The sequence below is a fragment of the Equus quagga genome, chromosome 14 (genome assembly GCF_021613505.1).
Source record: "Equus quagga isolate Etosha38 chromosome 14, UCLA_HA_Equagga_1.0, whole genome shotgun sequence".
NCBI lineage: Eukaryota > Metazoa > Chordata > Mammalia > Perissodactyla > Equidae > Equus > Equus quagga.
Window position 1 is genome coordinate 97,251,293 of NC_060280.1, and position 15,235 is coordinate 97,266,527.

At 62.1% G+C, this 15,235-nt stretch overlaps 2 protein-coding genes across 2 annotated transcripts; both read right to left on the reverse strand.

Moving 5' to 3' along the window:
* Positions 1-24: 24 nt before the first annotated feature.
* GZMM (granzyme M) lies at positions 25-4,544 on the reverse strand. Its single transcript, XM_046638562.1, has 2 exons — positions 4,382-4,544; positions 25-1,063 (listed from the first exon to the last, which is right to left on the reverse strand). Exons 1-2 carry the CDS (start codon positions 4,440-4,442, stop codon positions 900-902), a joined length of 225 nt encoding a protein of 74 aa, XP_046494518.1. The 5' UTR covers positions 4,443-4,544; the 3' UTR covers positions 25-899.
* A 3,403-nt stretch (positions 4,545-7,947) lies between these two features.
* Positions 7,948-12,857, reverse strand: CDC34 (cell division cycle 34, ubiqiutin conjugating enzyme; the record flags this gene model as incomplete). The annotated part of the gene is made up of 4 exons (XM_046638342.1): positions 7,948-8,304; positions 11,334-11,468; positions 12,260-12,357; positions 12,453-12,857. Coding segments are annotated over 4 exons (849 nt in total), but the record flags the coding sequence as incomplete, so codon positions are not given.
* Positions 12,858-15,235: the final 2,378 nt, after the last annotated feature.

Below are 15,235 nucleotides of genomic sequence, written 5' to 3' on the forward strand. Positions count from 1 at the left end.
CCGCCTCTCCTCCCTTCCCTGCTCCTTCTCTGTCCGCTTCCTCTGGGAAGCCCTCCCTGCTCCCGCCTCTGCCCCAGACTCCAGCCCAGCCCCGGCCAGAGGAGGGGGCTGTGTGTGTCCAAAAATGCCGACCCCCCAGCCTAGGGCTCCCCTCCTCGCAGGCTCCAGCCTCGCCCGGTGCATATGTTGTGCCTCAACCACAGCAATCTGTTCAGAGGCTGGCACGTGACCTAGGCTGGGCCCATCAGTACCCGTCCTCAGAACTTTGCCAGAACTATAGCAAAACCAGATCTTTCCATAGGACATAAGAGGGCCCTTCCTTGCCACCACGTGAGAGAGCCTTCCTGATAGTGCCGCCGAGGGGCAACAGGCAGAGCTGAGAGACAGGCGGGCTCCTGAGTGCCTCGTGTGAGCACCTGGATCAAGCCATGCCTGAAGCTCGTGCCTCCTAGACTTTTCAGTTACATGAGCCAAGAATGCCCTGTGGTGATTTCAACCACGTTGATCTGGGGTCTTTATTACTGGCCAACCCAGAGGCAGGGCAGCTCCGGGATGGGTTTATTTGGTGGCCTCACAGTGGCATCAGGGACCCAGGTTCCTTCCTGTGTCGGCTCTGCCCACCCTTGTAGGCCAGCTCTATCCCACGGCCACAGGTGGGAGGCACATTCCTGGGTGTCACAAGAGGTCCATTTGGAAGGCGCTTCATTGTAGCTAGTGAACTTCCCCAGGAATCCGTCCTGTCACATATGGCATGTCACCAGAGAGGGAGGGGACCCCCTGACGACCCTACGATTGGCTTAAATCTCTCAGGACCCACCCCCTGGTGAGAATGAGGGACTGAGGGATAGATTCGGGGACGCCTGGGGGGACAGAGGGGGTGGGGCAGAGGGCAGGGTCACTCACGGCTGGGCCAGGCAGTGGGCAGCTGTCAGCACCCACTGTGGGTGCACGAGGACCCCCCCGCACAGGTGGGCACCGGCCTTCTGCAGCGAGACCATGTACGGGCGGGAGTGGGGCACCGCCTCGCGCCCCCCGATGATGCGGGTCTCAAAGGTGTTGCCTCCTGGTGAGGGGACAGCGAGGGCCAGGTTAGGGCTAGAACCTGGCCCCGGCCGTGACTTTCCTCCTCCTGGACCCCCCACAGACTGGCCACCCTGATGCAGTCTCTTCTGTTCCCCGAGCCGGTCAGGTTGACAAGTAGGGCCACCCCCGTCCCTCCGCACCCTCCCCCCACATCCCGGTCACCAGCAGGTGACTCTCCCGTGTCCACACCATCCCTTGCTTCTGGGCCCCACCTGGGCCTCCCTCGGGCACCACAGCACAGCCTCTACTCTGCAGCCAGGAGCTGGTTGAAGAGGAGAAACTGGACCCTCGTACCCACCGGCTGGAAATGTGAGATGGTGCAGCCGCCGTGCAAACGGTCTGGCCGTTCCTCAGGGGTTAACAGATACCACCCGACCCAGCAGTTCCCCCCGAAGAGAGACGAAAACACACGTCCACACAAAACCTGTGCACACACTTTCACAGCAGCACGATTCCCAGGAGCCAAAGAGTGGAAATGGCTCAAACATCCATCACTGGATGATGGATCCACACACGGGTCCACCCATACACTGGAATATTATGCAGCCGTGAAGAGGAGCGAGGCCCTGACATGGCTGCACGTGGACGGACCTGAACACACGATGCTCAGGGAGAGATGCAGACACAGAAGCACATGGCGTGTGATGCCATGGACGGGAAACGTCCAGAACAGGCCGATCCACAGACAGAGAGCGGGCTCGTGGGGGCCAGGGGCTGGGGAGGGGGTGGGGGTTCATTTTGGGGGATGGAATGTTCTGGAATTAGACCATGGTGATGGTTGCACAAGTCTGTACAAAAATTCTCTGAAGTGTACACTTAAATGGGTAAATAGTAGAGTATGTGAATTATGTCTCAATAAAGCTGTTATAAAAATTGTTTTAAAACCAATCATGAATTTAAAAGGATAAAAAGTTTTTTACCGTAAATCAGCTCAAAATCTTCCCATGATCCCTCATCATGCTTTAAACACCCAAACTCCTCATGACCCACAAGACCCACATCAGCTGGGCCCTGCCTCCTTCACCCTCGCCCTCACACCGCTCCAGCCACACTGGCCTCCCTACTGTTCCTCCAGTGCACTGCCCTCATTCCCACCTCAGGGCCTTTGCCTGTGCTGTTCCGGTAGCCTGGAGTGCCTTTCCCTTGGACATTCCCGAGTCTGGCTTCCTCACAGGGCATCTGCTCAACAGTCTTCTCCTCAGAGACCTCCCCCCAGCCTCAATACAACCCTCCTCCCCTCCTCCGCTCTGTTCTCTTCCCAGAGCTCACTCCTCCCTGACATTGTATCGAGCACAGACTTGCTCATTACCCGTCTATTCCCAGCAGGCCATAAGCAATGCCAGGGCAGGCCCTGAGCCGGTCTTGTCCACAACAGGCCTAGAACAGTATCTGCACAGCAAATACTGATAGGTGGATGAAAGGATGGATGATGGATGGATAAGTGAATGGAGGGAAGGAAAGAAAGAAAGGAGAGAGAAAGGAGGATGGATGGATGGATGATAGATGATGGGTGGATGGATGATGGGTGGATGGATGATGGTGGATGGATGATGGATGATGGATGGATGGATGATGGTGGATGGATGATGGTGGGTGGATGAAAGAATGGATGAAGTAGACATGGATGGATGGTGGATGGACATGAATGGATGATGGTGGATGGATGGTGGATGGATGGATGGAGGGAGGGATGGATGATAAATGGATGAAAGAAAGGACCAGAGGAAAGAAAGGAGAAAGGATGATGGATGGTTGGATCCCTATCCCACTGGGTCCCCAGTTCATCACAGAGCCATTTTCATCCGGCCCGACCAGAATCCTGGGCTACCCACCACCCACCCACCTCCTCCCATCTCAAGTCCCCAGGCACCCAGTCCTGGCCAAGCACGTGTGGTTTGGGGAGGCTGCCAGCTGGGGCTCACATTCCACCTCCGTCCCTCCCAGTTGGGCGACCCTGGGCAGGGGGCCTCACTCGCCAGGCTGTGGTTTCCTGCTCTGCAACTTGGGGTTGTATCTATGTGCTATGACGGGCCCTGCCTCCTGGTGCTGCTGGGGGGCGCACGGCCTGCACCCGCCCCACGGTCCGTGAGTCCAGCTCGGGGTGAGGTGCGAGGGGCGCAGGATCTACCCTGGAGAAACCTGGGGGACGTCAGCTCCACCAAGTGATCAAGGGGCGGCAGCAGGAAGGGGGCGAACACAGCCCCGTCCGTGGTTCCCGCTGGAAATGCACAACCTGGACCCGGCCCTGGGGACACAGCAGACAGGCCCACACCCATCCCAAGGGGACGGAGAAATTGTCCAGAGTGGAGGAGACCAAGGGGAGCTGGATTTCCACTCCCACGGAGGACGCCATCTGGGCAACTGCCGATCTGAGTAGGTCTGCAGGTTGGCGACAGCACCGTGGCACCCGGCACGTGAGAGGTTGTCCCTGTCACAGCAAACACGCCCAAGCATTTAGGGGCGAGGGCCGTGTGTCTGCAACTCACTCTCAAAGGGCTCAGAAAAATACCAATCAATACGTCCATTCCTATCTGATAGAGACGCCGGCGGGGGCACTGTAAGGCAGCTGGGACGGCACGTCCACAACCATGCAGTCTGGGAGGAGAACACGGGCCATCCGTGCGACTCTTCTGTGAGATCAAAACTAAGTCAAAGTGAAACAATTTAAAATATCGGTCCTGAGACGACCTCACCTCCACCTGGGGCCCTGCTCAGGCCTGGCCCACCCTTGGAATTCACTTAGACGAAACCCTCACAGCTCTAGTGAGATGCAGCTCACGTCCCCTAAAACTCACCATTGGGAGCGCCCCGTGCATTATGATTGTGCAACCGTCACCACCACCTAGTTCCAGAACGTTCTCATCACCCACCAGCAGCCCTCTCCACACTTTTTAAGAATTCCGGTATTTTTTCCCTAGGTCATCCGTGTGCCCGGCCCAACATTCACAACGGAGAGTCACATTGGCGGAAAGTGGAACTCTCTCCCTCCCACCCTGTTCTGGAGCCTCTTTCCAGAAACGTCCCGGTCGCCAGGGGCGACTCTCACAGATCCTGTTAGAAAAGAAACCCCCGCCTTGGGCTCCACGGCCCGTCTGCCCTTCCCTGGGGGGCACTGCAGGGGCAGCTGCCTCCTTCTTTGCAGAGCAGACGCCATCTCTCCCATCTGTCCCTTTCTGACGACAGTGGGGCCGTTTCCAATCCGCATTCTGACACCCAGGGCTCTGCCTCCCACTCGTGGACCCCGGGGAACCTAAGCTCCAGGCCTCAGTTTCCCCACTTGGCTCCAGGCCCCACTCACCTGCCCTCAGGGCCCCCAGGGCCAGCAGCAGCAGCGGCAGCAGGGACGAGGGCGCCTCCATGGTGTGGGGAGTCAGCGGGGTGCAGGCTCCGGCCCCCGGGCCTCTCACTTACCCCTTCCTGTGGGGGAGGCGGCATTCACACCTGCCCCGCCCCGTGTACTTCACCGTGAGCATCTCAGAAAGACGTGGATTCTGAAGGCAAAACTGCATCCTCGTTATCACACCTGAGACGAGCAAAATTCCCCTCGTCATCCGGCGCCCCGTCACCCTCACCCCTGTCACACATGTGGGTTTTTTGTGGTTTTAATGTGTCTTCTTTGCCTCATTTTTCTTTTATGGAGAAATGCACATCACAAAATTCACCGTCCTCACCATTTTCACATTTGCACAGCTCAGCGGCATGAAGCACATTCACGTTGCTGTGCAGCCATCCCCTCCATCCATCTCCAGAACCTTCTCATCTCCCCAAACTGAAGCTCTGTCCCCATGAAACACTGACTCCCACCCCTCCCCCAGCCCATGGCCCCCCATCCACTTTCTGTCTCTGTGGATGTGGCTCCTCTGGGGACCTCCTGTGAGTGGACCACACAGTGTGTGTCCCTCTGTGTCTGGCTCATGTCACTGAGCATCACGTCCTCCAGGTCCGTCCACGTGGGAGCAGGTGTCAGGACCTCCTCCCTTTTCAGGGCTGCATAATATTCCAGGGTGTGGATGGACACACTGTGTGGATCCATCATATGTCTGTGGATATTTAGGCTGTTTCTACTTTTTGGTTATTATGAATAGAGGCGGTATGGATGCTTGTGGGCCATGAGGAGTTAGCTCCCCCATGTGGAGGGCTGTGATGGGCTAGTGAGGCTGGGGGGGGCAGGTGTGCAGGCTTCCTGGGGCTCCCGTCCCCGCCTCCTTCACAGCCTGCCCCTCCCCCACACCATAGGACCCAGACCCCTGAGAGCTCCATCCCCTGGCTGCACCATTAGCTCAGGGCAGAGAGGACCTCCCTACGCCAGCCCAAAGAAGACCACGGCCCAGATTTCTTCTGCTTGAACTTCTCAGAAACAGCCCTCACTCCCTGCTGGACTGGGAGCTGCAAGGATGTCAGCCTGGGGTGGTCCCAAGGCAAGAGGAGTCCAGCTGAGAACGAGGCCATATGGAGAAAGCTGAGCTTGGGGTGTGTGCGTTTCCTCCTGCAGCTGTAACAAATTAACAAATTACCATACATTCAGTGCCTGAAACCACACAAATTTATTTTCTTACTGTTCTGAAGTCTGACACGGGCATCACTCTTTGGGGCTGTTCTTCTGCTGACCACAGGTGGACGGAGACTGAGTCTGGACAGAAGCAGCGCCCGGATCCAGCTATGCCTGAAACCCTGAGCCTTGTCAGTCAACGAAATTCAATGAAATCCCTTTTTGCTTGAGTCAATTTGAGTTGGGCGTTGTGCTTTGTGCTATCGAAAAGGTCACAATAAATAAAGGAGAAGTGGCTGGAAAAACTGATGCCAAGAGGTGATGAACTCACTGTTGTGCTGGGGCTCTGGAAGCACGTCCCCATCCAGTCTCTCACTTGACGCTGTCTGGCACGTGGGGTCCTGGAATCGGGTCTTCACCCAGTGGGGTGCATGGGGCCAGGGATGAGTTTAGGAGGAACCAGCATCTATAGAGTCCCGTCCTGTCTGATCCTGACGACCCCGGGATGTGGCTCCATCTACTGGGGTGGCCGGATTCAGCCACTGAAAACAGAGGGTGCCAGTTCAGTCCAAATTTCAGACAGACAAGGGGAACCTTCTTGGTCCAAGTCTGTCCCACGTGGCACGGACATCCTTACAGCGAGAACTACTTGTTCCTCTGAAATTCACACTTAACTGGGCGACCCTAATGCTTATCCTCGTTTTGAGCTTAAAACACTGAGGTTTCGAATGTTGAGGCCACTTGTCCATATCAGGGTTACAGCACTCGAACCCGGAGCCTCAGATGCCGCAGTCAGATCCGCAGCGGAAGCTCCCTGGGGCTGTGCGGGGGGATGGTGTGGGGGGAAGGGGACGGGAGCGTTGCCGTCTCATAGGTCGGGGTCACCCGGACAGGCGGAGCGGGGACAAGCTGGCCCAGAGTGCCCTGAGGCTCTGACCCAGGAAGCCGAGCTCACAAATGGGCGGTGGGCCCGCATCCATCACTTTGGGGGCCCGTAATGCAGCAGCGGCAGAGGGGACGGTGGAGGGAGACGTCCGCGGCAGCGAGTGGAGGGGCCAGGGGCAGTGGGGTCCCGCGACGACCCCGGGACAGGGTGGGGAAGCTTTTCCATGAACGTCTTTGGCTTTTCAGCCGCTCTGTGCCTTGACGACTCGACTCGGGTCCAGGAATCTCTCTGCGCCATGGGCAGCGGCCGGCCCCGCCCCTTCCCCCCCCCCCCCCCCCCCCCCCACCCGGGACTGCTGCCACCTGCTGGCCCCACCGGTGCGACACAGGCCCCTCGCTGGCCTCAGCCCTGGGAGCCGCCTACAGGTCACACAGGGGTCGGCCTGGCCCCGGCACCTGCGAGCGCTTGGAGGGTCCCACGTGGGGCCCGGGGACACCCGGTGCTCCGAGAGTGGGATGGCTGGTGACACGCAGGGCTCAGCGGTGGCCGAGGCGGGGGGAGGATGAGGACGGCCCGTGGGTCAGCAGGATGCGGCCGTGTCCCGTCCGGGGGCCTCGCTGGCCCCAGGCTGCCCGCCCTCCAGGTTTAAGAAAAGCCAGAACTTGAGAAGACTGGGTGAAACCCTCCATGTTGTAATGTTCACGTTAGGAGAGAGGCGGAACCACGGGACCGCGGGGGCTGCACAGGCCCGTGGGGCCCGCAACTGTGAGGGCCCATCCAGGCTCCAGGCACGCACCCAGGCTGACCCATTGGGCCTTCGTCCTGATGTCAGTCAGCCGCAAGGGACTTTCTGTGACATGGAAGAGGACCAGGGCCCGGGTGGCGTCGGGGACGGGTGCACCCTGTGGGTGCTGGGGGCAGAGGGGCTGCCTGGGGCCAGAGCAGCGATAGCGCCCCCACCACGGGGCCCTGGTGGGCCTGACCCAGCCGTGCCTGGGACCCTGGCTGGCGGCGGCTTGCAGGCTGGACGGGCGCTGCGGGGTCGTTCCCGGGCTGGAGACCCAGGATGGGGGCTACACCCTGGGCCTCGAGAACCCTCCTTGACCCCTGGCCCTCCCCCAGGCACAAGGGCGGCCGCGGCCCGCCTGACCCGGTCACTTGCGTGGCTGCTGCAGGCGCGAGCCGGCCGGGCACCTGGGGACAAGCAGCCATCCAGGTGGCCAAGGAGAGGGAGCTGTGGCTTCTCGTAAAGTCGCTTTATTTAGATTCCAAACAAACCAAAGCAGAGAGAAGAGGCGACCGCGAGTCACTCCGTTCACTCGCGAGCCGGGAGCCCCAAGCCTCCACTGCGGCCGGCGGAGCTGTGGACAGGCCGGGACGGTCCCTCGGGTCCCCGCGGCTCCAGGCCCACCCGCCCGGCCGGCCCGGCGCCCAGCTCCTAGCTCCCGCGGGGCCCCGGGCCACAATGCAGGCCCCTCTCCAGCGGAGGCGGACGCGGGATGCGCGGACCGAGGCGGGAGCGGGGGGACCGGGCCGGCGCGCCGCCCGTGAGGTAGTCTCGGCGTCGGGCGCTCAGAGCCCACACAGCCGGCCGCTGAGGTAAAATCTGCACGTTTATTCGGCCGGGACGCGGCGTCACGACTCCTCGGTGCCCGAGTCGTCCTCGTCCCCAAAGCAGCTGTCGGCCTCGGCCTCGGCCTCGGCGTCCTCGTAGTAGTCGTCGTAGAAGAGGTCCGAGCCCTCGTCGGGCGCGGGTGCCTTGGTCTGCACGCAGTACTCGGCCAGCGTGGTGGGCACCTTCACGCCGTCCCGCTCCGCGTCTACCTTGGTCCCCAGGACCTGCTTCCTGCGGAGACACGGGGCGTCAGCGACACCGACGGCGGGCGGGCGCCGGGACCCCACGGCCGCGCCTCTGGGGGAGGGGGTGACTGCGTGCGAGGCTGGGGGACACATGTGGACGGAGCAGCGGGAGGGTGCGCGACCCGGCCCGCACCACAGGGACCTCAGACTGCAGGGACACGACCCCGAGACCCTCTGCCCACGGCACCACCGCCGCAGGCGACGGGAGGAGGGACTCACGCCCCGTCCTCGTGCTTCTGTGAACAGGGAAGGACAGACGGGCAGACCCGCGGACGGGCCCCAAGGCCGAGCCCACCCTGCAGACGCAACACGGATCCCCGGAGCGGACGGATGCTGGGGCTCACCCCTAGGAAGACGCACACAACAGACACCGCACACGGCCGCGGGCACAGAGCCGGCACACCCGCGGCTCACGTGGAGCACAGCACGAGCCCCCAGCGAGCGTGACCCCCGCCCGCCATCCCGGCAGGAGCTACATCAGAACGAGCACCGTGCATTATCGGCCACAGACATGGGAACGTCTGAGCCCCAGGCAGGCTGGGGACGTGGCCAGGGTGGCCGACAGGCAGAGGAGCTGTCGCCCTCACCCACATGGCCACGGGAGCTGCCACAGCGAGGCTCGAAGATAAAAACAGCCCGGTGCTTATTGTGGTGCCACGTGGGAGGGCAGCCGGGAGAAACAGGCAGAGAGCAGCTGATGGCACAACCCTCGGGAGCCCAGCGCGTTCACCCCGACCGGGGGTCAGTGCCTCACGGCTCCACAGCACCTCCCAGGACAGCCAGTGGGACCAGCGCCACACGCAGGGACGTCCATCACAGCCGTTCAGGCCCCAGAGCGACAGCCATGACCGCCCAGCACGGGGGACAGTCGCTCTGGACGGTGGGGATGCAGAGAGCCCCTCAGGCGTGTGTGGGGCGCAGCAGACACAGTCACCACGAGGCACCGTCGCGGTTGTTCAGAAACTGCTCCTGTGAGACACGCAGACACCACCCGACAGGGCATGTGAGGGACGAGAGCACGTCCCCCGGGAACGGGACTTCAGGATAAATGGGTGGCGGCCTGCAGAGCAGACAGAGACCCGGGAATGGAGCCGTCACCCCAACACACCCCCACGCCCGTCCACACGTGCGCCCCTGTCTGCGTGTGCGTGTCTGCTCACCCGTGTACACCTGCCCACATGCGTGTGCCTGTAATGTGCACACCTGCCCGCTCACGTGTGTCAGAGGTGGGCACTGGTGGGGCCACACGCCGTGTGACAGGATGGTGCAGGTGTGTCAGTCCCCATGGACGGGCCTCGAAGGTCAAGTGAGAGCAGTGGCCTAGGGAGGCTGTCCTCTGTGTCTCTAGATGTGAGGTCAGGGGTCAGAGGTCGGGGAGGGGGGTGACTGGGCCAGGAGAGAGGTCCAGGGCTGGACATCTGGAAGGAGACCCTAGACGTCGCCCTCAGTGGCTGGGGCCGTGGGGTCTTCTTGGCTCTGGTCTGAGATTTTTCTCCCTTGTGAACGTGCTCCCTCCGTCACTCGGGTCTGTCGCCTCCTTGCCGAGCGCTGGGCCGCGTCTCCCAGAGACCGTCCCCCAGGCCCTTTGCCTTTCCAGCCCCACTCCGGTGCCACGGTGGGGCCCTCTGACGTGGCGTGGACAGGCCGTGGCTCCTCACCCTCCACCCATGATGCCTCTGGGCTGTCGCCAACGTCTGGGGCCCGAAGTGTCCTCACTGTCTGCGTGGACGCAGGGGGGACACACCCTCGGCTTCCCGTGGGCACAGCGTGGGCCTCGAGGGGCCAGGTCAGGAGGGAGGGGTGCGTCTAGCTTGTTCGCTTTCCTAACTGAAGGCAAACGACAACCGACAATGTCGGAAAAACCTAACGAAGGATTAAGTTTGTCTCAAAAGATGCCAGCAGACCCCGCACTGAACAGGGACAGTGGGCGCGGGGCACGAGCGAGGAGGTGGCGCCTGCGCCCTGAGAACCGTCTAGCGCAAGATCCTCAGCAAAGACCTTCACCCGTTTGCTTGCGAGGGAAACACAGGAAACAACTAGAACAAGGGGCTCAGTTCCAGCGAGACCCCAGTGACCCGTCGCCTTAATCACCAGAAAAGCTACTCCTTAGAAGAGAAACCGTTACTGAAACGTGCGACACCACGACCCTCCTGCCTCCAAAGATGACTCCGGGTTTCACAATCACGAAGGTGACTGACGCCCATGGACTGTCACATGGAGAAGAAAGACTTACGCGAAACACAATCTCAGTGACACGAAAAACACCCTCCCCAGGAGGAGGGGCATGAAGCCAAGCCAAGGAGCAGAAGCCAGCAGAGGGACACACACGCACACACACGAACACGCAGACACACGAACACGCAGACACACATGAACACGCAGACACACATGAACACACATGCACAAACACACATGAAGACATGAACACACAAACCCACACATTAACACAGACATGTGTGAACACAGGTGTGCACACACACGAACAATACAGTCCAAACCTGCAGATGCACGCAAACAGACGCACATACACATGCACAAATACGCAACCACACCCATGCCCCGATGTGGGTCAGGTGGCACCCAGAAGCTGACAGCAAGCCCAGCCTGGCTGTGGGACACACACTGGGGCCAAAACGCCAACAGTGGCCCCGCGTCCTGAGAGGTGCTGCCCGTGGGGGAGGGCGCAGAGGAAGACGGGATCCTGGGGCTTCAGTCACGAGGTGAAGGGCTGTGGGGACCCTGTAAAGCTGTGAGGGCGCCTGGGTGTTAGCATGTGCACCACAATATCAGCCTGTGTGCGAGGCACGCGCATTACGCACACGACGGGCGTTAAGCTGCACACGCGTGTCTCCGTGTCACAGTAAACACACGGACCACGACTGGGAGATCTTGACGCGAAAGAAAAGAAACACTGAGTTTTCTGAACCAGGGGAAGAGCCCAGGAAGCACTGGGCCTGAGCCCACTGGACCCTCTGCGGCCCCAGTGTCCCCGCCAGGCCCGCCAGGAGCCCTCACCGGATGATGTCCGTGTACTCGCGGTCCCTGCCCTTGCTCTCCTTCCACTTGCGGTACATCACCGAGGCGTCCACGTTCGCCGGCGAGAAGGTGTTGGGCTCGTTGAGGAGGGAGATGACGCTCAGGAGGATGGTCCTGGGGGAGCAGGGAGCCAGGTGTGGGCACGTCCGCCCCGGAGTCCGGCCGACGCTGCAGCAGGAGCCGCAGGCTGTGAACGGCCGACGCGGCTGCCATTTATGGGGGGGACACCCCGAGTCCTGGCTTCCTGGCTCCTCAGGCCCGAGTCACTGCGGGGCTCTGGACGTACCGTGAAGCCAGCACCCGCCCAGGGGCCCCATCCTCCCATCCCCCCTCCCCGGCAGGCGATGTTGGTCAGGACTTACCCCCAGGACAGGAGGGGAGGAGCACTGAGCAGCCCTACCAACCGGGCCCCTCCTGCCCTCTGCCCGGCGCCAGGGATAAGACGCCTGGGCACCCTCCTTCCACCCGTCCCCATCCCCTGGGTGTCCCCGTCCCCTGGACGTCCCTCCTGGGGAGCAGGCCCCTCTGTGCCAACTTCCACTACGGCTGGGACTGCACCGAGGATGCCGGGGCCCAGAGGCGGGGTGCCCGCTCAGGGTGAGAAGCTCACCCCCAAGATGGCAGAGGCTGAGAAAGGAGGAGAGACCCAGGGGCAGGGAGCCACAGACACAAGATCCCCAGAAGCCAAGCCTGACGGCGGGCGGGCAGGACGTCGAGGAAGGAGGGAGAGGCCAGCAGATCGAGCCCTGAGGACTCCAGGGCCCCCGCATCCTGGTGGGAGGCCAGTCTGAACAGAGGCTGCGGCCCCAAGGACCACACAGGTTTGTCTTTCCAGGTCCATATCCCCAGGGCTGGCCGGGCCCAAGGAAGCAAGGAGGTCAGGAACGGGGGCCCGCCCGCCTCACCTGACGTTCTGGGTGGGGTTCCACCGCTCCGAGGGCAGCTCCCCGCTCTGGGGGTCGTCGACGGGGGGGTGGAGAATGGAGATGCACACGTCCCCCGTCTGCGTGAGGACAGAGAGAGGGAGGGGTCAGCGGCTTCTGTGGCGGCACGGCCTCCCCCCACCCCCGTTACAGAGGAACCGGAGAACAGGCTCACCTCGTAGATGTTGGGGTGCCACATCTTGGTCAGGAACCGGAAGGCCGGCGGGGAGTAGGGGTAGTCGATGGGGAACTTGAGGCGCGCCTGTGTGGGGATCAGCGGCTCAGCCAAGATGGCCTGGTTCCCGAGCACCGTGCACCGCTCGGGGACTCCGCCAGCAAACACACAAACAGGACGATGGCCTGGGATGGACACCCCATCAGGACGGGTGGGTGTGCTCGAGGGACCCTGCTGGCCGCCCACGCCCCGGCAGGCCTGGGGTCCGGGCCACAACAGGCCACCTTGGCTTTTGGGGGTCTGTGGGCTGAGTGGCCTCCACCCGCTGTCGGGGCTCCCAGCTGCTGGCCTGAGGCCCTGGGAGCCGTGTGCCCCGAGCGCGCACTTGGGCTCCCGCGCCTCAGTTTCCAGTTACGGAGGGGATTAAAATAGCCGTGTGTTCACTCAGCAACCGCTCCTGCCGCCGCCACGGGCCGGGCCGTGGGCAGAGATGAGTCAGCGCAGGGCGGCCGGCACTCTGCCCGCAGGTGTCCCTCTGGGGGGTCAGGAAGGCCGAGCAGAAGATCATGGCAGACAGCCAGGCCCACCTTGGGAGAGCTGCCCTCACAGGCAGGGGCTCGGGCCTTCGGGGACAGCCCCTGTGCCACTGGGTAAGCATGCTGAGGCGACAGGGCAGCCCGACAACAGCACAGGCCTCCCTGCACTGACACCCACTGTTCCCACTGCGAGCCTCACTTCACGCGCCCACGGAGATGCCGCTACCGCTGAGCAAACCGAGGCTCAGAGACGGAAAGCACTGTGCCCAAGGGCAGACAGCAAGTGAGGTGCAGAGTGGGCTCTGGAACCCAGTCTCCCCGGCACCCCCCTCACACGCCAGGGGCCGTCTACGGCTCGTAAAAGGAGAAGTGGGCATGGCTGGGCTGGCCGGGAGGAAGGCGGAAGCAACCCACAGAGACCCAGGGGCACGTCCTACCCTTGTATTTCCACATCTCCTGGGAAGAGAAGCCCCCCCCCCCCGCCAGACACAGACTAGAGGACCAGATGGACGGCAGAACCACGCAGAGTCCCAGGCTGGCTCCCCCGAGGACACACCCCACGGCAGCTGTGATGAACCCTCTACTCTCCTCTAGAGAAATGGGATGACCCCGCAACGCCAGCCTGGGAGCTCTACCCACAATCCCTTGCAACCAGTTAGTGGGCAACAGCGAGACCCACGTTCTCTCCTCCCAGACGGGCAACTTTGCTTGGGATCCTGGCCTGGCCTCAGGGGAGACCCTATTATCCCAGCTCTGAGCCCTTATCCTCACAGCTAGCCAGCCTAAAGTAGACAAGAGAGGCTAGGGAGATGGCTGCTGACACCATTCAGTGACCAAACCTGCTCCAAGCATGAGGAGGCCGGATTTCAGATGCAGAACTCATCACAGGGCAGTCCACACTCACCCCCGGCCCCATGCCAGCACAAGGGACCTTGACTCAGGGGTCACGTCCAGCAGACCCGGCTGCCCCCTCATGGCCACGCAGCAGGCCCGCCTAGACATGAGCCCAAAGCGCAGACACAGACGTCTGCCCACCCCTCCCCGCGGCCAGTGGGCTGTGGCTTCTGCAGGGCTCTTGGCAGGCTGTGACCGGGTTCCTCTGCTGAGGCTACTCCCTACCTGGTGTGCAGGGAGACCCCCGCCTCGAACCTGTGGCTCAAAGAGCAGACGCCCCTGCCCTCTGAATGGGGTCCTTCCGAGGCCACGCCTGAGCTCAGGTCACGAGGTCGAGAGTGCTGCCTGGGTTTTGGTCCGAGTATCCTGTCACTCCAGACAGAAACAGCTGGCCCGGGAAGCACTCACCTCCCTGCTCCCAACAACCCCCACCAAAGGGAACCCCTTGGAACTAAACCACCGCAGAGGACAGGAAAAATGGCCCAGAGCCTGAGACTCGGGCCCCCAGGAGCCACCTGCTCAGTGGAACCTGAGAAAGGCCAGCTGGGGCAAGAGGAGCCCAGCTTCTGCAGCCAGGGTCAGGGTGCTGGCAGGAGCTGGGGCCCAGGGTCCACGGGACACCCTCTGCAGTGGGTGCAGGCACAGGGTGCAGAATGGGAGAACAGCCTCAACCTCCCCAGGACAATGTGTTACATAAAGCCCAGGATGAAGCCAAGGACCTGGCCCCTGCTATCAGCCAGGATGGCCGCTCTCCAAGCAAGTCCTGCTGCCAAGGCCCATCCGAGCCTTTGTTGGAACCCGAGCAACTGACCCAGCGGCCACCCAGGGCTGGCCTCCCTCCCCCCGCTCCTCCCTCCCCAAGGCTGCTGCTCCCCAACAATAGTGCCTTTGGTTCTGGGGAGAGCCCTTTGTCCCTCTGGGCAGGGGCAGAGCAGGCAGCTGAGAGCTGGGTCGGCCAGGGCTCCCTTCCCCTCCCTACAGGGCCGGCCAAGTGGGAAGGAGATGGCACCAGGGAGGTGAGCTTCCCAGGGAGAGGGAAGCAAGATCTCACACTCAACAAACAGGGGCGCAGAGGGGTCCTGCCTCCCCTCTGGGGGCCTGAAGCTGCCTTCCAGGGAACCGGGTGGTTCTCAGGGTCTCCTGAAGGCGGACAGAAGGGAAGACCAAGGGATCCCCCACCCTGACCAAAGGAAGAAGGCCTGGCTGGGGGAGGAGGCAGTCCAGGGTCAAAGTGGGGGGGCCGAAAGAGGAAGGAGGGCATCCAGCTGGAGGAGGAGTGCCAGCGAGGAAAGAGGGTCCTGCAGGAGAAGGAGGGTCGCCTGAGAGGAGGGGGGTTCCAGGAGGGGGGGAGGG

Excerpts from the sequence above, each read along its gene's own strand:
- GZMM (XM_046638562.1), bottom strand. The coding sequence starts at position 4,442 with ATGGAGGCGCCCTCGTCCCTGCTGCCGCTGCTGCTGCTGGCCCTGGGG. Across the intron at positions 1,064-4,381 it reads CCTGGGGGCCCTGAGGGCAG|GAGGCAACACCTTTGAGACC; the intron begins GTGAGTGGGGCC and ends TCCCCTCACCAG.